The following is a 22,200-nucleotide window of genomic DNA, read 5'->3' on the forward strand; positions in this document are numbered from 1 at the left end:
ATCAGGGCCTTAGTGACACCTCAGGGCAGCAAATCCAAGCAGGGAATTGGTTAGAACAAGTCGCCCTACACTGCACAGCATTGCAACGGCTCATTACAAACCAATTAACGAGCTGAGAGTGGCTGCTAATGCATCCCCCTTTGACAAGACAGAGCCCGACAGCCTGAGCAGATGTCAAGTGTTAATCCTTCAGGTTCCCCGAGGGTAGGTGTAGATTAGCCCTAAACACCCTGCTCGAAATCCCGTCCAAAGCTGTTCGAGAGCTAACCCACTATAGTTCTCCACCCTGCCTTTTATCTCCACTGCCTGTATAACCTACTTCTGGGGAGGAAGGGAGTTTTCTCTGGCACTCATCCACTGACATCCAGGGGAGTTTTGCTGTTGATTAAATGGCAGCTGTGACCAGAAAAGGCACCAGAAATTTGCCTCCATCTTACTCTATGGGCTACCCCTCATGGCTGCCACTCAGCTGACAAATGCAGGGGCTGCACTTAGCCAGGCTTGCTGCTTCACGCCAGTGACAGCTGCAAAGTTGACAGGGCTGGGGCCTAGTTTCCACATTGTCTGCCCCTGCCCAGAGGGCATTTTTACAAGCTCTGGACTTGTTAGGAGTTCTGGACTTGTTAGGAGCCAGGCTTGCTGCTCCCACCCCACAACCAAGATGTTAATGGAGCATCCATCCCCACAATGATTCTCTGACACCCTTCCCAGCTGTTGTAGCAGGATGAGTGGAAGTGAAGAAAGAGGGTCAGACATCAGGAGGGAACTAGGTTGGTGAGACATCAGGGGTTCAAAGTGCAAGCCGGGCCAGGCTGCTACCTTACAGAAACAGTAACAGTGGTCTTTGTACATGAGCAGTAAAGATCTCTTTCCTACAACTTTGCCTGCCTCGTCACTCATTGATAATGAAGCAGACACTGCTCCCATGGCTGGGTAAGCCAGCACCCTCCTACACAGGCCCTGCCACATGGTAGCTCAGTTACAGACCCAGCAGGCCCAGGCTGGCCATCAGGGATGCCTTTGGAGGGCTAAAACCACATGGTTCAGCCAGCAATGTGGGTAGCATAATATGGGCCTGCTGTGTTCTGCACGAGATTTGTGAAAGAAAGGGGGAAGCCTTTACCAGATTGTATATGAAGAGGTAACCACAGGCCTGTCAGCAAGTCAGGAAGAGAAGCTATGGCACCAGAAGCCGAGACCATTTATGAATACTGCCTGGGTAACCCGTAGCTGAGTGTGTGTTTTAGGACCCCCTCTGGGCCAGAGCTGCAGAGGAGATGACACTGTTAGAGCCTCAGTTAAGGGACCTGGACTCTTTAGCTCAAGTCGTAGTAGCTCAGGTTGTCACTGGGTCAGTCCCTGATGTGGCGGCCAGGACGGCGGCCATCCCCTCTGCGCCAGGCATGCGATGCCCACTGGAAATGCTGTGTGCGTGGATTTTGCCAGGGAGGGGATGGAGCCTGCAGAGATGTAATTAAAGGTGAGCATTTTATGCCATCAGCCAGCACCGTTTCCTTGTGGGTCTGAGCTCGTACGTTCGTGTGTGTCACAGTTGTGACCGATGACTTGAGGCGAGGGAGGCTCCGGCAGAGTGAAGCAGTGCTTGGTGGGTGTGTTGGCCAGCTGCTATGCACACTGCTTCCACCACCCACCATTCCTGTGAGCGCTACTCCCATGGCTTTGTTGGGAGTGGCCATGAGTGCGGAGGCCGGGGTGGTTGCTTGATCGGCTTCAGAGGAGAGCTGTGCAGGTCAGGGCTGAGGTCCTGGTGTTCTGCGGGCGGATCAATGCTGGAAGCAGAGCGCTGGGGTGAAGCACTTTCTGTCACCAGCGTTGCTGGAAGTAGGTGGTCTGGTGCACAAGGACCCCAATGGACCTTTTCCAAGTCACCGTCACTAGAAGGTATACTGGGCCAAAGGCGGGGAATGCCTGGGGTTTGCAATGGCAGCATCTGGGGCAGAAGGGGTAGGTCCCGTTGCTGTTCTGCATAGGAGGTGCCATTCAAAGGGGGCCTGGTACTCAAAAGATCTAGGTTCAGGTCCTAGCTCTGCCCCTGTGGGGCTCTGAGCAAGTCACTCAAGCTGTCCCTCCCTCAGTCCCCCAAGCTGTACAGTGAGGCTAATGATCCTTCTTTCCTTTCCACCCTTTGTTTGTCTTGTCTATTTAGGCTGTAAATATTTTGGAGCAGGTATTCTCCCTTCCTATCTGTCTGTACAGCGCCTAGCGCGATGGGGCTCCAATCTCAGGGTACTTCTGTAATGCAAATAATAATTTTTAAAACTGGAGCTGCCTCCCTTTCTGTACCACGGTGCCCAGATTTATTATTGCTCTGTATCCATCTCTTAGTTAGTGTCAGAACCACAATATATGGCTGTGGTAAAATGGCCTAAAAGGACTCCATATAAACTAAAATAGTTGTTGTTTATTATCAGATGGCCATGCCCCAATGGGGACATCAGACTCCCTCTGCTGGAGGAAGTGGCATGGATGTGAATTGTTCTATTTCTGTTACAACTTTCCAAAATCTTTCTGGGCTGGTGGCATTTCTTTGGGAGGGATCCGTTATCTGCCAACCATCTCACTGTAGAACTGGTGCTCTGCTATGTGCCGTGACCGCTGGACATTGTGAAAGTGACATTAACTGGGAGGCACACATGCCTTTTTGCGGCGCTCCTGCTGTCGAGCTGCAAACAGCCAACGAGGATTTTTGTCGGTCTTTCTCACATAACTTAACACTTTTCCACCTTGCCGAAATTGGCTGAGCTGCCCGGACTGCTCCTGGTGCGTGCCCCTGTAATCAAACAGTAGATGGGAACAAAAAGCCTTCCCACAAAGCCTTCCATGGAGAGATGTTGGGGGCCCTGGTTGTCCCAATGTGCACATAATGCTGCCCGGGGGATCCACACAAAATGTGGCCCTCCCTGATTGACCGGACCCTGTGTTCCTTGGCCTAAAGTTTCAAAAGTGATTAGTGATTTAGGGTGCCCAACATGACATACCTGAAATAGCCCTGGTTTTAGAAAGTGCTGGAGCACCCATGGAAAAAATTAGCAGGTGTTCAGCACCCCTGGCAGCCAGCTTCCCCCTCACCTACAGCGCCTCCTGCCTGCCTGCTGCCCCGTCCAATCAACTCCCTCCCAGCGCCTCCTGCACACCACAATCAGCTGTTTCACAGCCTGCAGGAGGCACTGAGGGAGGGGCAGGAGGGGGATGGGGTGCACTCAGGGGTGGGGGCGGAACTGGGCAGGAAGAGGCAGGAAAGGGGTGGGGTTTGGGGGAAGGGGTGGGGTGGGGGCAGGGCTGGGGCGGAGCAGGGGCAGGAAGAGGCAGGATGGGGTGGGGGCGGGGCCTGGGGCGGAGTAGGTGGTTGAGTAGCTCCTGGGCCTGGAGGAAGCCGGTACCTATGATCTGTACTTCCTTGTATTTAGCTGTGACACTCTGGTTACCTTCTTCCAGACCTGAAGAAGAGCTCTGGGAAGCTCCTAAGCTTGTCCCACTCACCGACAGAAGTTGGTCCAACAAAAGATATTACCTCACCCATGTTCTCTCTCTCATTAAAGTTACTGCATGTTCGGTAGCCAATAGAAACTGTAATGGGAAAAACAGGGCAACCAGTGGACGCGGTGCTCTGAAGGCCGACATGCTAGCTGAGACCACAGAACAGAAATGCAGCTGTAGATAGCAGAGCTCTTTTATGACGTGCATGAGCTCTCAGCGCAATCTGAGACTGAGCAGGTGCCTGGAAACATCTAGCTCACACTGGGCATGCTCAGAGGTGTAATGCATCACGAGTGTTGTTATTCCCATATTAACCTGACATCATCTCATTTGCATAGTCAGGCCCCTACCTCTCCTGGCATTTAGCCTCTATTCATACCCTCGAGAAATCAGTGGTGGTTGGACAAGCGTAACTGAGGCTTGGATTTGGCCCTGTTTTTTTAAAACCCAGTGGTGCTTATTGGTACAGGAATGCAGCTATGTGAAATCTACAATGAAAGGCAGAGTTAAGGTTAGGCAAGTGGAGTTCATGCATGGCTCCAATATAGCAATGGCATAGAGAAAGCACCTTCCCTGCTGGTTATGGGGAGGTGGCTAGGATAGCTCTGTAACGGGACTAGCCAGGGCAGCGCAGTGATTCTATCTAATAGCCACACTGCCACCTGAAATAGGAAGCAGACACCTGAAGGCATCTCCACTGCCAGGTTATTCCAACTGCTTTCCTGCTTCAGGGGAAGCTGCTCCTGGAGAATGGCAACAGCCATTTGCATTTTAATGTGGGCAAGCGGCACCTGCCTCCATGTCTCCCATAAGCAGCCATTATGCAATCAACGAGGGAGTGTGAAATGGCCAGTGACTCATTTGCTCCTTGCATTCCTCTGATACTGCCGTGGGGGCACTCTCCTGGCAGTTTACTCATCTGCTGGCACCCAGGACTTTGCAGGCTCGATTTCATCGGCACGCGTTTGTGATTGAGAGTGTGCGCCCTTGCACACAGCCTGGCAGAGGGAAACAGGAAATAGCTCAGCAAACGCCAGGTGTAAAAAGACATCTCAGAAGTGCAGGCCTCTAGTCATGGAGATTGTCTTTAGAAGCCTGAGAACTAGGATGCAGTGTGGCATAAACTGAAGGAAACTACAACTACCTGGACTAGAAGAGGCTGTTAGACCCAGTAGAGAGTAGGCCCTTCTGTTAAAGAACAAGTTGTATGCAGCAAAGGAAGATGGGGGAAGTCATTTCTTTCTCATCATTGTCTGGATGGGGCCAGAAGGAGCCAGGTAGTATATGGACTTTGGGGAGAGACTAAGCAAACTTGGTTTCTGCCAGAAGAGTAGCTGTGACAACACTTAAGATCCTGAGAAAAAAGTCAACCCGAAGTTGCTGGAAACAGCCAGTTTAGCCTCTTAAAGTGAATTGTCCAACTGAAGGGCAATTGCGGGACATGGCTGTTGATAGTATGTCAGGACCCAGGTGTATCAGGGCCCGAGGCCCCCCACAAAGTACAGGGAAATGATTAAATGAGATAGATCCAGATAATCCCAGCAAGTGACCTGCACCCACATGCTGCAAAGGAAGGTGAAAACCCCCATGGTCACTGCCAATCTGACCTAGGGGACAATTCCTTCCCGCCCCCACACATGGTGATCAGTTAGACCCTGAACACATGAGCAAGAAACAGCCAGCCAAGATGCTCAGTACCACTTCAGAGCCCTGGCCTACCCTGCATTATGTCCCATCTCCAGCTGAGGCCAGCCCTGAGGCTTCAGAGGAAAGAGACCAAAAATCCCAACCCAGAATACTTTGGTGGGGGGGAACCCTTCCTGCCCCCTACAGTTGACTGGCTGAAGCCCTGAAGCATGAGCTTTTAGGAACATAAGACAAACTGTAAGGGACCCCCAGGGCTGCTGAGCCCTGCTCCCCTACCATCACAAGCAACCCCATTGTACAATCCCACTTATAAATCTGTCCAGCTCTCTCTCAAAACTAATTCAGCTATTTGCCCCCCACCCCCTTCTGGTGAGAAACCTTCTTCTAATTCCCAGCCTGAATTTGCTCATGGCCAGTTTATATCCATTTGTTCTTGTGCCAACATTGTCCTTCAGCTTCGATAGCTCTTCACCCTCCCTGTGTCTACCCCCAATGTTTTTATAGAACACAATCATCTCCCCCATCAGCCTTGAACTTGATGCGACTCTCGGAAGATGCAAATGCAAAGTGAATCAAACTGGGACCAATATAAAGGCTTACATGGGCCCTTAGCAAACACAGCTCCTGAGTCTCGCATTGCTTTAATTTGACAAACCTAATGGACAATGGGCAGACCGCTGCTAGCCGGTGCTGTAAGTAACTGCTGGCTGCAGCTCTCACCCAGCTGATTAGGCCCTCATCAAGCCTGGCCTATTGAAGCTATCTTGCTCTGTCTCTTTGCCAAGGGCAGATGGATTTTCACCTTGGTGAGAAGTGGCTGGACACTCAAGCTCTCTGGTTACCATGCCAACCAATTTCCTCCTCTTCACCCCCCAAAGTGACCTTTAGGGATGCAGTGCTTTCAGATTCCCCCTCCTCAGATGAAAGCATCATTTTGAAACAGGAGCAGCTTGACATGTGGCGGCTTTTAACATCAGTGCAGCCGCATCTGCCTGCACAGAAACTATTAGGGAACCAGAGGCTGCAACAGGGAGCCGGAACAAAACAAAACAACCCTCAAAGCTGGGATGGGAAATTGCTTCCAAGGCCTGCAGTTATTCAAAACCATGCAAACATTTTTTTTGCAATGAAGTCTGAAGCCAGGTGAGGTTTTTTCATCAATTCCAAGCCCAGAAGGGACCACTCTGATCATCTAGTCTGCCCTGCATAGCCTGGGCCAGGAGTCTGAGCAGGGCCTTTGTTTTCAACATTAAAATCTCAATCCAGGTGCCTCAAGATGTGCTGATTTTCCAACACCTTTACCAGTCAGGGTGAAGTCCTGGCCCCATTGAATTCAATGGCAAAGTGTCTGTTGATTTCAATGAGGCCGTTTCACACTTGCCGTCTAAGAGCTTTGGCCCTCTTGCCCATGATCCTTTCCTATCCTCTCCAGGAAGCAGCCAGCAGCTGGTTGTTCTTTCCTGTTCTTGAGGCAGGATTTCCAGTTGTGCGACAGACCTAATTTCCACAGAGCCGGCCCATGTCCTGCTGTCCCAGTTCACAAGGCAAAGGGTCTTTGATTTATTCTGAGCCTCTCAATGTGGCGATAGCACGAAAGCACATTGGTGCCAAGATGTGATGAAGCAATGTTGTGATGAAGTAGCTCTTTGTTGGAGAACAAGGAGTAAATTGTGGTATCCCTAGCCCCAAACCCACTGCCTTCAGCAACTCTGACTGTCATGCCTACCACCCTCAAAGTGCTGGCAATATCATAGCTAGTGTTTATAGGCAGTATTGACTAGTGTTTTGCGTGCTAACCTGGGACTAAACAGACCTAGGTTCTATTCCTGGCTGTGCTCCTGGGTGACCTTTGGCAAAACACATCAACTTTGTGCCTCAGTTTCCCCATCTGTAAAATGGGCTCAGTGATACTGACATCCTTTGTAAATTGCTTTAAGATGTTTGAATTATTATTAAAGCACTTGCATATTTGATTCAAACAGCCCAAGATTTTGGCTACTATCCCAGCCTTTTGGGTTTGTAAAACTGCAGGAGAACTTCATGCATCAAATCAGGTTGTTGGTGGAGCAGGGAGGTAATTGGCCATTGATGAGGGTTGGCTATGAGCATGGGGTGAAGGAGCAATGGTGATTTATACTTGCTGAGGATCTGGTGCAGTCACTGCACCCTCTTGCTCAGTTGGTGACCACCATCCAACTTGTGCACCAAATGAGGCAGGGGGGCTGTGAATAAAGAGAACATGTGAAAATGTTATTAAAGCCCAGTGGTGACATCCTGGCTCCACGGAAGTCAGTGGTAAAATTCCCATTTCAATGGAACCAGTACTGCAACCTATGGTCTAACTCTCTTACTCCCAGTAAAAACAGAATCTTACCCCAGTGCAGGGAAACAAGGGGGCAATTCTAAGTCTTTCCTGACTTTTGAATGTTTTACTTTAAAACAGTCTTTTAATGGAATATTTTTGGTGCATAGAATTGTATTCTAATCATATTTAATAGTCTGTCATTTGCTTGAAGATGTTGGTCAGAGCCTGTGTGGCTGCATGGAGAAGGCAGGGTTTTACTCGTGGGATCAGTGCACCTTTGACCATTTGACCTCCTTTTCTCCATCAGCTCTTCTTTTGGGTCCATTTTCGCCCTATTGTATTTGAAGGAGTGGCTGCTTTTTTCCTAGCATTGGGTTTAGTTTGTGTGGAATGTTGTCTTTACTCCAGTTCATGCACCAGGAGAGGAGGGGTGAATACATAAATAAATCCATGTTTTTCCTGCACCACTTTATTAATATAATTACCCAGCTTTTCATGTTTTAAAAATGAATGTACATTTTGAACATACAAAAAAAAATTACCACATTCCAAAAAACTAAAAATGTCTGACTTTTTTTTAAGGCTTCCAGATAACTTTTTCATGAGTTCATTGTAGAGTAGCTATAGTGTCTTGCTCACTGCAGTCAGGTAAATGCTTCAACCACAGATCAAACACAGATCACTCTTTTTCTCAGCCCACAAGCAGCGTTGATTCAGTCTGGTAGCATTCAGTTCAGAAGGAGCTCTGCTAGAAGATGATAAGATTGTTTCAGATGCTGCCAGACCCACACAAAATCTCTGGATCTCTTAATCTGCTGAGTCATATTAGGGCATGGGCCCTAAACTTTCCCACCCTGGCCAAAATGACAAAAGATAAAGTCTAATTCGAAAGTCCTGAGTCAGATCTACCAGCAGTGAAAATCGGCAGAACCCCATTGACTTCAGTGGTATCACACCAGCTGAGAATCTGTCTCACTGTCAATATGATAAAAATAATACAGTATTTCAAAACAAGGTCTCTCTCTGTGTTATGAACACCTTGTGCTCTGTAAGAACTGAATTCACTTTTTATCTTTTATGTTGTTTACTTGTTGCATTTTGTTTTAGCTGTGATGGTGAACTAAGTTGGTCAGTTTCTTTTGTCTGTGGTCACTTTCCCTTACTCTTTCTCCACACTAGCACAGGGCTGAATTCTGGCTCCCAATTCAGTAAATTGAGAGTGTCCCTTTATAATATTGTCTCTCTGGAGAGCAGGAGCAAGCATCTATGGGGTAACTTATTTTTTTTCAACACATGCATCAGTCCTGGAACAGAAATGGTCACAAACAGCACAGAAGCAATCCCCTTTTTCAGGATCTCAGCTCTTCACCAATGTGAAGTTCCAAGGGAACAATTCTGCATCAGAAACTGACTCCTGTCAGAGACTGAGGCAGAGCGTAAACTATCGCGCTGCTTGCAGAGCTCCTGCTACCCTGAATCTTGCATAACAAAACTAACAATGCATAGCGTGTCTCTCCAAGCTTGAACATTTTATACTCAGAAAAAGAAGATTGTGTGTAATAGGGTATACCTGGCCTTTTGAGGCCCCACTGCTGGAAGGCCTGAGGTCCTACTATACTCCGCACCAGGCTTGCCTAGAAAGGATGTATAGAAGCAGCCAATCAGAGTCCAGCAGGTTCAGATAAAAGGCGCAGCAGGGGTTGAGCAGATCAGTACTGAGCTGTGATCAGGGGGGTGAAGAAGGGGGTTCTGCTCTGGCCTCAGGTACCTGAGTAAAAGGATGGATTTAAAGGCCCCAGAGATGGGGTTGAAGACCCTGGTGAGGGCAGAGAGATTCATGAACTCTTTGCTGCTCTGGAAGGGGTCCATTTTGACTGTATAACTTGGCGAGAGAGCTGAGCCACGGAAGACCTGTCTTGCAAGGTTGGCCAATTAGAGAGGGTGCCAGGAGCAGGGAAAAAGCTTGCAGTGCCACACCCAGCTGCTAAGAGGCACTTGGGAAGTGAGTGCCACCTGCCAGTCAAAACTTGGTACCCGAAGTGGGATCTCTTCAGACTGAAACAAGGAGACACTGGAGAAACTGATAAATCTTCTAGCCCAGCAGCAGCCACCCAGCTCTGCTGAAACTCAGCAGGTACTGGCTGAAAGGCAACAAGAGGCCTGGCAGGCTACCCAACAATAGTAGGCTGTACTCCTGTTGCAGCAGCAGCGATGACTCCAGGAACACCCATTGCAGACTGGGCAGGGAGCCTGGCAGCCACAACAAGCATCTATGTACCTCTGGAGGGGAAGGGTCAGATGACCCCCCCCCGCAAGGTGATGCAGGTACTGTGGACAAGAGGGGCATGCAAGTTCAATTTCCCCATGGAGTAAGAGAAACAAGGAGGGTTACTGGTAGGTGCAGAGTACTGAGACACTCAAGGAAGGCCAAGTCACAAAGGATGCCTGCACTGAGATGCCAGAGGCTTTTATGGTGGTTAAAAAGACTGATAAACACAGCCCGGGGCCAAGCAAAGTATTGTCCCATGGGTAATGTGTTTTAAGTGTGGGGAGCTGCAGCACATGAAGACACAGTGCCTGGCAAGGAATGCAAACAGAGGAGAGCACGGCACGGGGATGTGAGAGGTGGTGTAGTAGGGCAAACCCAGTGTAGCAGAGGGGGATGGAACTCTATTTATTAGGGCCATGGTGATCTCCCCTTTAGCCAGAGGGTAGCAGAGCTTCTGAAGTTTGAAGAGCACAATGCAGGAGCCAAAAAAAATCTAATTTTAAAAGGAGAGCCCAACAATTGGGGAGAGTGGGAGAAGAAAGCAAGGGCCCCAGGGTGAGGAAACGCGGGGTCCCAAGGTTCCCAGGATCCTAGGGAATATGTGGGGCAAGAATATTAAGGTGACAGTGGAGCAGATATTCAGTCTGCAGGTACAGTTGGCTAGCTGCTATTGCAGATCCAGGCTAGAGCAGCAGCAGGACCTGTTTCAGATCCTGCAGGAAAGAAGCAGCAATGGTTACAGGTACTAGGCAGACAAGAGGGATCCAGCGGGCTGGAGCCTGAGGCCTGGCCAAGGAGAGGTCCTTGTTGTGGCCAGATAGGACGTTTAAGAAAGGCATGCCTTTGAGTGATCGGGGGAACAGAGTTGCTGAGGCAAACTGTGGGAAGAACCACAGAAACCCCGCCAGGGGCTGGGAGATGGATGAGGTGTAATTGCTTTTGTTGTGGGGTGGTGGGTCACATGAAAAGGGTTTGCCCTGTGATGAGATGCAGGCCCATACACAACTGGTGTAAATTTAGAGCAGGCCCAAGGCTTATCTCTCTCACTCCTACCTGAGCCTGATAAAGATCTGAATCCGCTCCCTAACCAGATCTGCGCCACTCCAAAATAGTCACATGATGATTTTTTTAAAAAAAGGTTCATGTCTGATTTTTAACATGCAGCTCTAATTGTGTGACAGCCTTACCTAGAAAATGAGATGGAGATACCTTGTGCAGTGATATGAGGCCCCATGGGATATACCAGGCAGTGTAGGAGTTGGAATACTTGAGAGAGCTACAATCTGTATCTATCTGGCTAAATAAACCATGGTGTTACCTTGTGGATTCACTCTGGCATTCCTGCCTCTTCCATAGCTCCACAAACAATACAGATGTGCACTATCCTTGCAAATCTGTACAGGAGCTTCCTTGCTACTAGTGAGCTTTCCCTCCCAGCCCCCCAGAATCCAGTGCATCTGTTTGTTTTTATCTGTGGAACATGAGCCACAAGGTTTCATCAAAACAAAAGTAGTCTAGGGGACATATGGCCCAAGAGCCTACTAAAATTAGTACTGATCTTTGATCCTATTTGTAAATTGTTCACAGGCATGGTAGCATCTGACACGTGAACTGGATGAAATCTGTTTTTTAAAGTCCCAAGAGAAATCAATGTGTGTCTCTGTGTGTATTTTTGTTTGAAAAGTGCTTGTAAATGTCTGTCTTATTTATATTTAATTAAACTTAAAGACAGACAAAAAAAATCACCTGTCAAAACCAATATTTCAGTGTTAATGTTCAATCTTACAATAACAAACTAGTGTGCACTGTACGATACAGGGAAAGTATGTAGGGCATGATTCAGCCAGGCACATTTGTACAACATCTAGCACAATGTGGTACTGGTCTATGAATAAGGTTCCTAGGTGCAATCAGAAGCATGTTATAGGTTTCAGAGTAACAGCCGTGTTAGTCTGTATTCGCAAAAAGAAAAGGAGTACTTGTGGCACCTTAGAGACTAACCAATTTATTTGAGCATAAGCTTTCGTGAGCTACAGCTCACTTCATCGGATGCATACTGTGGAAACTGCAGAAGACATTATATACACAGAGACCATGAAACAATACCTCCTCCTACCCCACTCTCCTGCTGGTAATAGCTTATCCAAAGTGACCACTCTCCTTACAATCAAGGTGGGTCATTTCCAGCACAAATCCAGGTTTTCTCACCCCCATACACACACAAATTCACTCTCCTGCTGGTAACAGCCCATCCAAAGCGACCACTCTCCCCACAATGTGCACGATAATCAAGGTGGGCCATTTCCAGCACAAATCCAGGTCTTCTCACCCCCCCCCCCCCACAAACTCACTCTCCTGCTGGTAATAGCTCATCCAAACTGATCACTCTCCTTACAATGTGCATGATAATCAAGGTGGGCCATTTCCAGCATAAATCCAAGTTTAACCAGAACGTCTGAGGGGGAGGGGTAGGAAAAAACAAGGGGAAATCGGTTACCTTGCATAATGACTTAGCCACTCCCAGTCTCTATTTAAGCCTAAATTAATAGTATCCAATTTGCAAATGAATTCCAATCCACAGTTTCTCGCTGGAGTCTGGATTTGAAGTTTTTTTGTTGTAAGATAGCGACCTTCATGTCTGTAATCGCGTGACCAGAGAGATTGAAGTGTTCTCCGACTGGTTTATGAATGTTATAATTCTTGACATCTGATTTGTGTCCATTTATTCTTTTACGTAGAGACTGTCCAGTTTGACCAATGTACATGGCAGAGGGGCATTGCTGGCACATGATGGCATGTATGTTTGAGTTTGGGGGAGGCGGAGGGTGAGAAAACCTGGATTTGTGCTGGAAATGGCCCAACTTGATTATCATACACATTGTAAGGAGAAAAGGAGTACTAGTGGCACCTTAGAGACTAACCAATTTATTAAATTTTATAAATTGGTTAGTCTCTAAGGTGCCACTAGTACTCCTTTTCTTTTTGCGAATACAGACTAACACGGCTGTTCCTCTGAAATTGTAAGGAGAGTGATCACTTTAGATAAGCTATTACCAGCAGGAGAGAAGCATGTTATAGTAAGTCCTGTTTGAAGTCACTAGGACTTAAGCAAGTCCTTAAACTAAGCACTTGCTTAACATTTTGCTAAATCTGGGCCTTAATGAATAAAATTACAATTCCCTTTTCTTCTTCCCATCAGTGTTAATTAACTTAGCTTAATTCCCCCTTATTAGGTATTTAAATCATGAGAAGCTGAGTCATTCAAAACTCCAGAATAGAATCAAATCAAACCAGTTGTTTGGAAATGTCTGTATAAAACCGCATCAAAGGTGATGTCAGCAAATAGCTGGGGGGAGGAGGGAATGGTGTATAACCCTTTTTTACTTCTTTGTTCTCTGTTTAGAAATCCGAATAAAGTGCCCATGCAAAATCTCTTGTTTAAAATGCAAGCAAATCAGAGTACAATGAAACTCCCTCTCCCTGCAGTAGAAATCCAGCTGTAATCAAACGATAACACCAGCACCCCATTCTGCCTCAAATGCCAGGAGAAAGGAAATGGGGCTGCCAACATGCCCTGAAGTTCAGTGGTTTCAGGCTATTTCAGATCAAGAGGAGGGGTGAATTCTTAAACCAGAGGACCCCTCACGGTGAATGCCCTGTGAGCAGTTTCCTCTGTCGCATGTGGTGTATTGAAAACAGTGATCAATCACTAAATTCTCATAGGGTTTCCTGGTCCTGCTTGCAGGCCAGGGCCTTGGTAGGGAAGCATGTGATGAGAGTCAGATCAAAGTGGGGTAAGTTGTACCTCTCTGTTTTAGGGATCAGCATACTTTGTCTCTCTCTATTCATGGGTTCTTGCTCTGAATGCTAAAGTGATGTTACACTGCAGCCTTCTAGCAACAGTATTTGATGTTTTCATCTAACCTCTCTGTGTGCGTGTAGTGAACAAAACATAAACAGGGGAATGTCACTCAGATGGCCTCCTCTGCTTGTGTGTGCAGCTCTATGGCATGGGGAGAGAGGCAGCCTGTTAAATAGGGTGATACCAGGCCATTTAGAATTTTTTATAGAGCAAAACCAACATTTTAAATTCTACCTGGGAAACTAACTGGCAATCGGAGCGGATTAACAAACTCCCCCATGGTTTTGCATTGTAAAGTTTTATTGCCACCTGGTCTATAAAGGCTTATAGCCTCTCATTTGTTCATAAAAGAATAAAATAATTTCTGTTCTCTATAGGTTCTGACACTGTGCTTGTCACGGCAGTATTTGAGGGTTCCTTAGAAATTTAAGTATTGCTAAATCTTGTGTCTGCCAAACATATTCCAGGGACACCTGGAGCAAATTCTTCATTATTAGATTAAATAGATAGATCATTGCTTCAAATCTACCATCACATGTGATTATTATATCTCATCCTATCTCATTGTCTCTATCCTTTCACACATTGTGTTCCTGGGCTCCTCTCAGAAGGGCAACTGTAAGTCTGATTTGCAGTGAGAAATTAATTCTCTTTAGTAGCTTGTGTCCCATTTTCCCCAGCCACGTTTTTAGAATGGGATCAATAAGTTATACTAAGGAAGCATACATTATAGTTATATAGTTATTGAAATAATTCCCATTGTGACACTGTAAATCTTTACACTCTACAGGAAAACCTTTACAATGGTCCCCCCTGTCCCATATATGAGAAAAGGACAGGGGGCTGCCAACATGTGATGGGGGGTACCAGCCCTGCACTGGGCCTGAAGGGGTTAAGGAGAGCCCCTGGGTACAATCCCCCTTGCCTGCTATAACTGCAGTAGGTGTCAAGTCTGGGGAGAGGAGATAAGAGGACAAGCCCAGCTTGGTGAGAGGGAGGAGACCTCTTGAGCTAGCTTTAGCTGGAGACTGCCTTGAAGGTGCTTCCAAAGAAGGACCAGCTGGGGCTAGAGCTTAACTGGAGACATCTAATGTGAAAGCTGCCTTGGCCAGGTAGGCCTGGAGCAGGACCTTTTTGTTACTCGTAACTAGTTTGGCTTCCCTTTTGTTTTGGGCCTGACCGAAGAGTCAGCCGGGGAAGAGTATGTGAGGCGGGGCCACAGGGCACACTGGGAAACAGCCCAAAGGGACAGAGGGGTCAGTATCCCGAACTGACAGCACAACTGTCCATCTCACTTGGTTGGAGCTGACCTAAAGTGAAGAGAGATGAAAGTCAAATAACCTATGAGTGCTATTCTCAGGGTATCCTCCTGCTTTCTGGGGCAGGTGGACCAGAAACAGAGAGCTGGCAAACAATGCAACAGTTCTGGGAGGTCCTGAAAGGTGCTGTGAAGAGTCATTTGCATTGTATGCCGCTTGCCACTACGTGTGCTACAATCACACCCCCCAGTTGCAAGGTCAACATACCCAAAGGCAGGGGCTAGGCCTTCACTGCCAAAATAAGGCAATAGCACATGTTAGCTGCAAATCCCAGGGGAGGCAAGGCTCTGTAGTGCTTTACCTTGATGTAGCTAGTCAAGGTCGACTCTGGGTGGAGGTACGGTGTTGACCTCTGGTAGCGATAGCAAGGTAAAAAGTACATGTGCTTTGTCTGTCCTAGGAATTAACAGCAAGAGATCAAATGTGCATTAGTTAGCTTTCTGTAGAGAGCCAGAGAGAGAGGAAGCAGTCAAAAAAGAAGAAATGTGACCGGATAGTTTATGGACCTGTGCTAAAGGTTCAAAGGCCAGCTGTTATCTCGCTGGGGGAAGCTGAGATTGGAAGGGGGCTGCAGGCATGGTTAGAAACAGACCCTGCCTTCAAATAGCAAACTGCCCCCCTTGATGACACAGGTTTTAAAACCACTCCTCCCCCCCTGCCCCGGCTGAGAAGATCGCAGCCCTGGCTGGTTTGTCTGGCCATGCTGTTGGCACTGTGTTGCAACACAAAAGAGAGAGGAGCCAAAAAAGCAAACGTGCCCATGCGCGCAAAAAAAAAAAAAAAAAGCGCCAAAAACCCAGCCCAGGTCAAGGTCTGAGAGGTAAATTTGTAACTCGGGGAAGATTGTAAGGAAGCAGGTTATAATGTGCAAGCAGGCTTCCCGCTCCCTCCTCCCCTGAGAGCCTCCTTTGTCAGGGTGACCGGAGCACCCTTCCCAGGCTAGTGAGCTGGAGGCCAGGGACACAGCTCAGAGATGCAGGTCCCCCAGTGCACGGCGACGGGCTCCTTTTCTCCTTTCCGTAAGTCCCCGCCTCACCCTTTCTTAAAATGTAAAGCTGAACGGTGATGACCTGACACTGTCAAGCCGAGCGAGCAGGCCATATGCATTGCCTTGAATCCGACCCTGCCAGGAGAGGGGCTGATGAGACACAAGGGCTGCCTGTAGTCTTTACAAATAGCAACGCTCCATTGTTTTCTCTGGGGCTTTGCAACAGCATGGCTTGTCTCTGTCTTCCTGTAGCAGTCCTGGAAACCTTGCAAGTTGAGGTTTGTCACAGTGTAACTCGGGTGCCAGCATGCAAGTTTTGGAAAGAAACAAGCTTTTGCAGCATTGGGTTTAAAACTCCCGTTGCTCTGGGTTTGATTTATTTCTCCCTGATAAGCCTGGGTTCATAAATGTTCAGTACATGTTTTCCTCTTATAGTGCATGAACAATAACATGCATCAAAAAGAAGCGGGAATGGGATGCAATTCTGTAACGGACGCATACTGCTTGGGGCTCACACTTTGCAAATAAGGGTACATTTATAAAACAGTTTATAAAGGGTTAATGATTCATAGATGTTATAGGCGTGAACAGGTGGTTGTAAGTGTAAACACGTTTGCATTGCAACATTTAGTGGTGGAAACAAGTGAAGAATCAGGGGGAGGAGACGTAGTTTCTTGGTTTTGTTTTGGGGCACTCTGATTTGCCAGGGCTGGCTGGGGTAGTTCTGCTGGATGGGCCAGAATCCTCCACAAATGAGGCATGGTAGTCACTAGGCCTACTCCTGAGCTGTCTGAAGCTACTTAGGTGATTTCCATTGTGGGCATGTAGCCTGGCAGGACACACTCAGAATTGCTCTCTGGTAGAACCAATGGGAACTCATGGGGAAGGGGAGGAGTTTATAAATAGGAAGAGTGGGAGCCAGATTAGAGTGGAAGATTTATGGTGGGAGCACTACAAGGACCAGATATCTGTACCATAGGGATTGTATTCCAGCAACTTTACCCATTTTGTGGAATTTAGATAGCAGGCTGCTTGCTCCCTCACCCCCCTTGCAGAAGCAGACAAAGAGGACTAAAATGGCTGTAGGCTATGCAGATTGCAGACTGGTGTGGCAAAGACTCAGGGGGAGTTTGAAGGAGACTGGGGGACTAGTGCTTGTTTCCCAGTTTTAAGGAGATGGCATCCCCTAGAGAGAGTTTAGGTTCTGTTCCACAGAAACTGAGAAGAGAAGAGCCCCAGGGAGGTGTATGTATGTGCCTGATTATACTTTGCATTTTAACTCATGATAGTAACAAATACTAACACTTGGGGAGGGGGAAGCCCCCTTGAAGGAGTATAGTCAATATGCAAGAGTTGTTATTGATGATATTCATAATTGTTTCAAGGGTTATAAGCAAACTGTTATGTATGCATAACTTTATATAGATTGAGTAAATGTTTATCTTTAGTGATTTTGAGCCACTCTCCAGTTACATATTTAATGCGATATTATACATCAGCATGGAAAAATTGATGGTATTTTTAAAATCAAATTTTTAATTTAAATCGGACTTTATTTAAATCAGTTTTTAAATTTAAATTTTGTTTAAAAATAAACAATAAAAACAAACCTACTTAATAAAACAATAAAATAAAAATAAACCTACTTAAAATTAAATTTGAAAGTCGGACAGTCTATGTTAAGGTCTAAATTTATAATAATCTATGAATTTCATTTAAGTGAAATAAAAATAATGCTAAGCAGTACTCATTTCCTGCCGAAGTTTTAAAGCAAGTCACAGCACTGAACTGGTGGAAGTCTGGCTAAGCACCTGAAACCAGAGTTTGTTGAAGAAGGATGTTGATAAATTGGCGAGGGTTCAGAGAAGAACCGTGAGAATGATTAAAGGATTAAAAAACCTGCCTGATCGTGATAGACTCAAGTGATAGAGAAGGTAAAGGGGTGACTTGATTACAGTCAGATGAGGTGATCCCAAACGATCCCTTCTGGCACTGGAATCTATGGAAAAGTGCTAAACCAGCTTTTGACGGCAGTAATCTTTGCTGCAGGTGCAGAGAGATTATTTTGTTCATTTCAGTTTATTCAGTTGGTTCAGTTCAATTCAACGACTAGTTTATTCAAAGTTAAGACACTGATTGAAAGTTGAAAAAGCAGGAAAGCTTGTTTTTTTTTTTCTTCCCTTTTCTTCCAATCTATGAATAAAAACCAGGAATGAGGGATGAGATCTACTAGTTCTAAAATCTCAAAGGGTATGGCGACCAGAGACCATTAGTTCAATTCACTAACTACAGATAATACTTATTTTGTTTACTAAATCAGTTAGTTTTAAATGTAAAACATATTTTGATCACCTCTTTTTTCCTGATGTATCCAGCACATTTATGGTATTTTTTATTTAACTAACTCTTAAAAATGCTGGTTTTGACATTTTTTAAATGAATTCTAATTTCCATCCAAATAAGGCTTGACACAAATCCCAAGTAAAAAATTAACAATCATCTAGTAAATAAGAAATGCATCATTCACTATTTTCTAACATAAAATATAAAAATTATTAATCTGAAAAAATGTATGTTAAGTTGTATCATTGCTTAAATAAATGTGTATAGGTATACTATAGTGTCCTGGTTAGCAAAAAGTACCAAATGTAGTGTAAAAGCTTTATTTTGTTGCAAATCAATGTTTTTTAATGATTATCAACCAGTGAGTATCGACTTTTCTTTAGGAAAATAATACTAAGTACAAATTAAAACAAGATTAAAATTGATTATTTAAATCGTTTTCCGACTTGCTAATTTAAATCATGATTAAAAGCAGTGATTAAAATAGCTTTGATTTAAATCAATCCATCTTGTAATATGTATCAAACTCCTGGTCTGTACCCCAGCAGAGAGGAGAGCTGAGGTACAGGAAAATAGAAAGAAATATTATGCCAAGCATTAGCCTGGTGCTTTTTTCAAGTCTGGTTCCCCAAGTACATCAGTAGGAGGGGGGTATAGATGCTTATAAAAGCAACCTGTTGAGCTGCTGGACTCTAACAATTAGTAACAATTGATCTAACTGCTTATTACACTGTCAATCATTTATTAGGGGAACAGAGTGGGTGAGGTAATGTCTTTTATTGGACCAACTTATGTTGGTGAGAGAGACAATCATTTATTGACCCTTTACTAACTATTTATAAATGCATCCTAAATATATGACCCATCTTGAGTCAGTAAAGGGTTCCAAATCACAGAGCACACATGGATTGAAGCAACAATTAAACTCACTGCTTCCTTGATAAATCGAGTTCTGTAAACTGATGTTAATGTCAGATTAACAATGATATCGGTGAGCGCATTGAAAGATTCATTGGTTAACAAGAAGTGTGTTATGTAAGCTAATTAATAGTTGTGTGACACAAGATAGTCAACAGAATTTCCTGGTGGACAATATGCAACGTGTACATATTGTTTTCAAATCAGTGTAAATCATTACTTTATACAGTGCAAACTATTGCAGTGAGTAAACTTCATCTGTCATGCAGGGTTGTGGCTGGTCTTTCACAGATGCTAAGACTGATGGGCGCTGGTCATATAGCAGAGAACCAGGCCCTTTGTCTTGTACCTTGCGTTCTATTTCCCACCTGCACAAATGGACTGCAAACCGGAGGTCACACTCTAACAAGTTAGATTCCTTCTGTGATCTGGCCCCTTTATGTTGTTCTGGTGCCACAAACGGGCCACAAAGTCACCAGATCTCATCATGGCGGGGATTCCCTTGGCATGGAGAGTCAGTAGCTGGTGTAGACTTAGCATAGCTGGCTCTAACACCACCCCTAGCATAGTGGGGTATCATAGAGGCGAGAGAGGGTGTGGCTAAAGCTTTACTGTGCTCCAGCTAGTCTCAGCTGGCCCTTTGGGTCCGTAATCATCCTGCCTGGTTTAGCGTAGCTCTGATGCTGCTCTGAACTAGGCAGATGTTAAGCCCTGTGTAGAACTAGACTCAGAAGCAAGTAGCTGCTCCTTTGGATATGCTCTCCACCTTAACTGCACCCTGCGAATACTGATTATAACTACTAGTCTGGCCGTGTGATCATAGCAGCATTTTGCAGCCACTTGGCATGGCTGTAAATGGCGACACCAGGCGCAGGGCAGTGGGGAATCAGGACCAGAGGGTTGAACCGGATGCAGAATACCGTACGAAGAGTAGAACTGGGGTGAGCTATTTGTAGGCTATGATTTTTTGACTGAAATTCAGCTGGTTTCTTGTTTGAGAACAGACTGATATTTATGAATTTGTGTGCGATCGGTGGTGATTGAGTGTTTGCTCCAAGCAAACAAATTTCAGCCCACAGATTGCTAACAAGCTGAGCCTGGTGGGTGTATTTCCTCTTTGTTGTTACTGCTGTGTGATTAGTCACCTTAAAGATATAAGTCCAAAATCCAGGGACTCTGCCCCCACCCCATGAAATAGGCTGTGTGCTGGGTAACACTGGAAGGTAGAAGGAGGGGGGAGGAAGAGTGTGTGTGTGTGGAGGGAGGGAATCCGTCTGCCAGGCTGCAGAGTCAAGCCACGTTCAGGATTTGTGATTATATCGGTTAGACAAGAGAAGTAATGTGGTGTAGCGGACTAGGCAGTGGAGTGGGAGTCAATAAACTGGGGTTCAGTCCCTGGCTCTGCAACTGATTTGCTGTGCAAGCCTGGCCAAGTCACTGTGCTTGTTTCCCTGTCTATGTAGACTGTAAGCTCTTGGGCTTGTCCCTCAGCATGTGTGCAGAATACTTAGCAGGATGGGGCCCTGCTCTCAGGGCCTGCAGGTGCTACTCAGTGCCAGTAATAACTGTCTAAAAGCCCTCGGTACACGAGGGTGCTAGATAAATTTGTGCACAAACCAGAAAGGTGTCTCTGCATCGCTGAGTTGTTTTGAGTTGCTGCAATCCTTTACGGTCGTTGGATAGCTGGAGACAGTGTTTCTGTTGCTCATTCACATTAACGCAGTGGGGTGGTTAACAGTGGAAAACAGTTAAATTTGGGTTGTGGGGATGGGCACAGGAATCAGTAGTATTTTTGTAGGGGAGGGGGCTGGTGGTGTAAGGTTTGTAGGCCTGCCAGGAAGTTGTGGCCAGCTTTGCCCATGAGAGCTGTGAGGATGGGAGAACGCCCCTGACTATGGATGCTTGAGTCAACCTTAGCAGCAGCAAGCTGATCACTCATTGTGCATGTGTGGAATAGACAGGCATCATGCTGCCAGGAGTAAGATATGTGGCATTCTGAGTGTCAAGGACCAGTGTATTGCCCTTTTGGCTCGAGTGGTTTGCTACAATTCAGGGTCTTGCAGGGTTGTTTCCATTAGGCTGAGAAATCAGTGATGCGTGTCAGGTATTTTCTTGCAGTTTATTCACAGTCTTCTTTCCCAGAACATAGTTAGAACAAACAATGCCATGCAGTTTCCTTGCTGAGATCCCACTCCAGCAATCTCTGTGCCCAAGAAGCTCTCTGCCTTTGTTTTTTCTCAGGCTCACGCTTGCAACACCATCTCCTGTGTCCATCAAAGGCCTGGTCTACCCTAGAGTTAGAGCAATACAAGGCAGCTTGCGTCGCCCTAACTATGGAAGTACTGACATTTAAACGTTGCTCCCGCTGAGGTAACTGCCCTGCTACGCTGACTTAATAACTCCACCTCTACAAGAGACACAGAGTCAATGTCAATGTAGTTAGGTTGCCGCAGTGTCAGTGTTGCTTATGTCAACTGTTACTGGCTTTCAGGAGCCGTCCCACAGTGCCCCAGACTGACAATACAATAGATACGGGTGCTCCCGGTGAGGACATCCACTATCAACACAAGGAGCAAAGTGTAAACTCGCACAAGCAGTGTAGTTATGATGGCGGCTATATGCCGATGTAAGTTAGATCGACTTAATTTTGTAGTGTAGACATGACCCAAGTACGTACTTGGGCCCTGTCACCAGAGTGTCTGAGCACCTCCACAATCTTTCATATTCTTGTCCTCACAACATCCTGGTGAGATAGGGCCCTGCTGGTAATCTCATTGTACAGATGGAGAACTGAGTCCTGGGGAGGGTAATGATACAGGAAATTATCAGAGCAGAGACTTCCTGCTCCAACACACACCGCCTGTAAATGATGATCTAGCCCTGCTTTTGCAACTGGGGAAACCCATCAGTCCGCACAGCTTAGCTCTGACCTGCCACGTGGCCTATTGCTTGCTTTGGGGTGGTCCCCACTGCCCCGGCTGTTTGTACTTGCTCCTTTTGTTGATCCTGGAGGAGGGTGCTTGTCACCCATTGGCTTAACGAGGTCTGTGA

The 22,200-nt window shown here is 46.2% G+C and overlaps 1 protein-coding gene across 1 annotated transcript in view; it reads left to right on the forward strand.

The window, feature by feature from the left end:
* Positions 1-15,760: 15,760 nt before the first annotated feature.
* RXRG (retinoid X receptor gamma) overlaps positions 15,761-22,200 on the forward strand; it is a 123,944-nt gene continuing 117,504 nt past the window's right edge. The window contains exon 1 of the mRNA XM_048861785.2: positions 15,761-15,919. Within this exon, the coding sequence (XP_048717742.1) occupies positions 15,874-15,919 (46 nt within the window). The 5' untranslated portion in view covers positions 15,761-15,873. The remainder of the gene's footprint in view (positions 15,920-22,200) is intronic.

This window comes from Caretta caretta, chromosome 8, assembly GCF_965140235.1.
Source record: "Caretta caretta isolate rCarCar2 chromosome 8, rCarCar1.hap1, whole genome shotgun sequence".
In the NCBI taxonomy this organism is placed as follows: Eukaryota; Metazoa; Chordata; order Testudines; family Cheloniidae; genus Caretta; species Caretta caretta.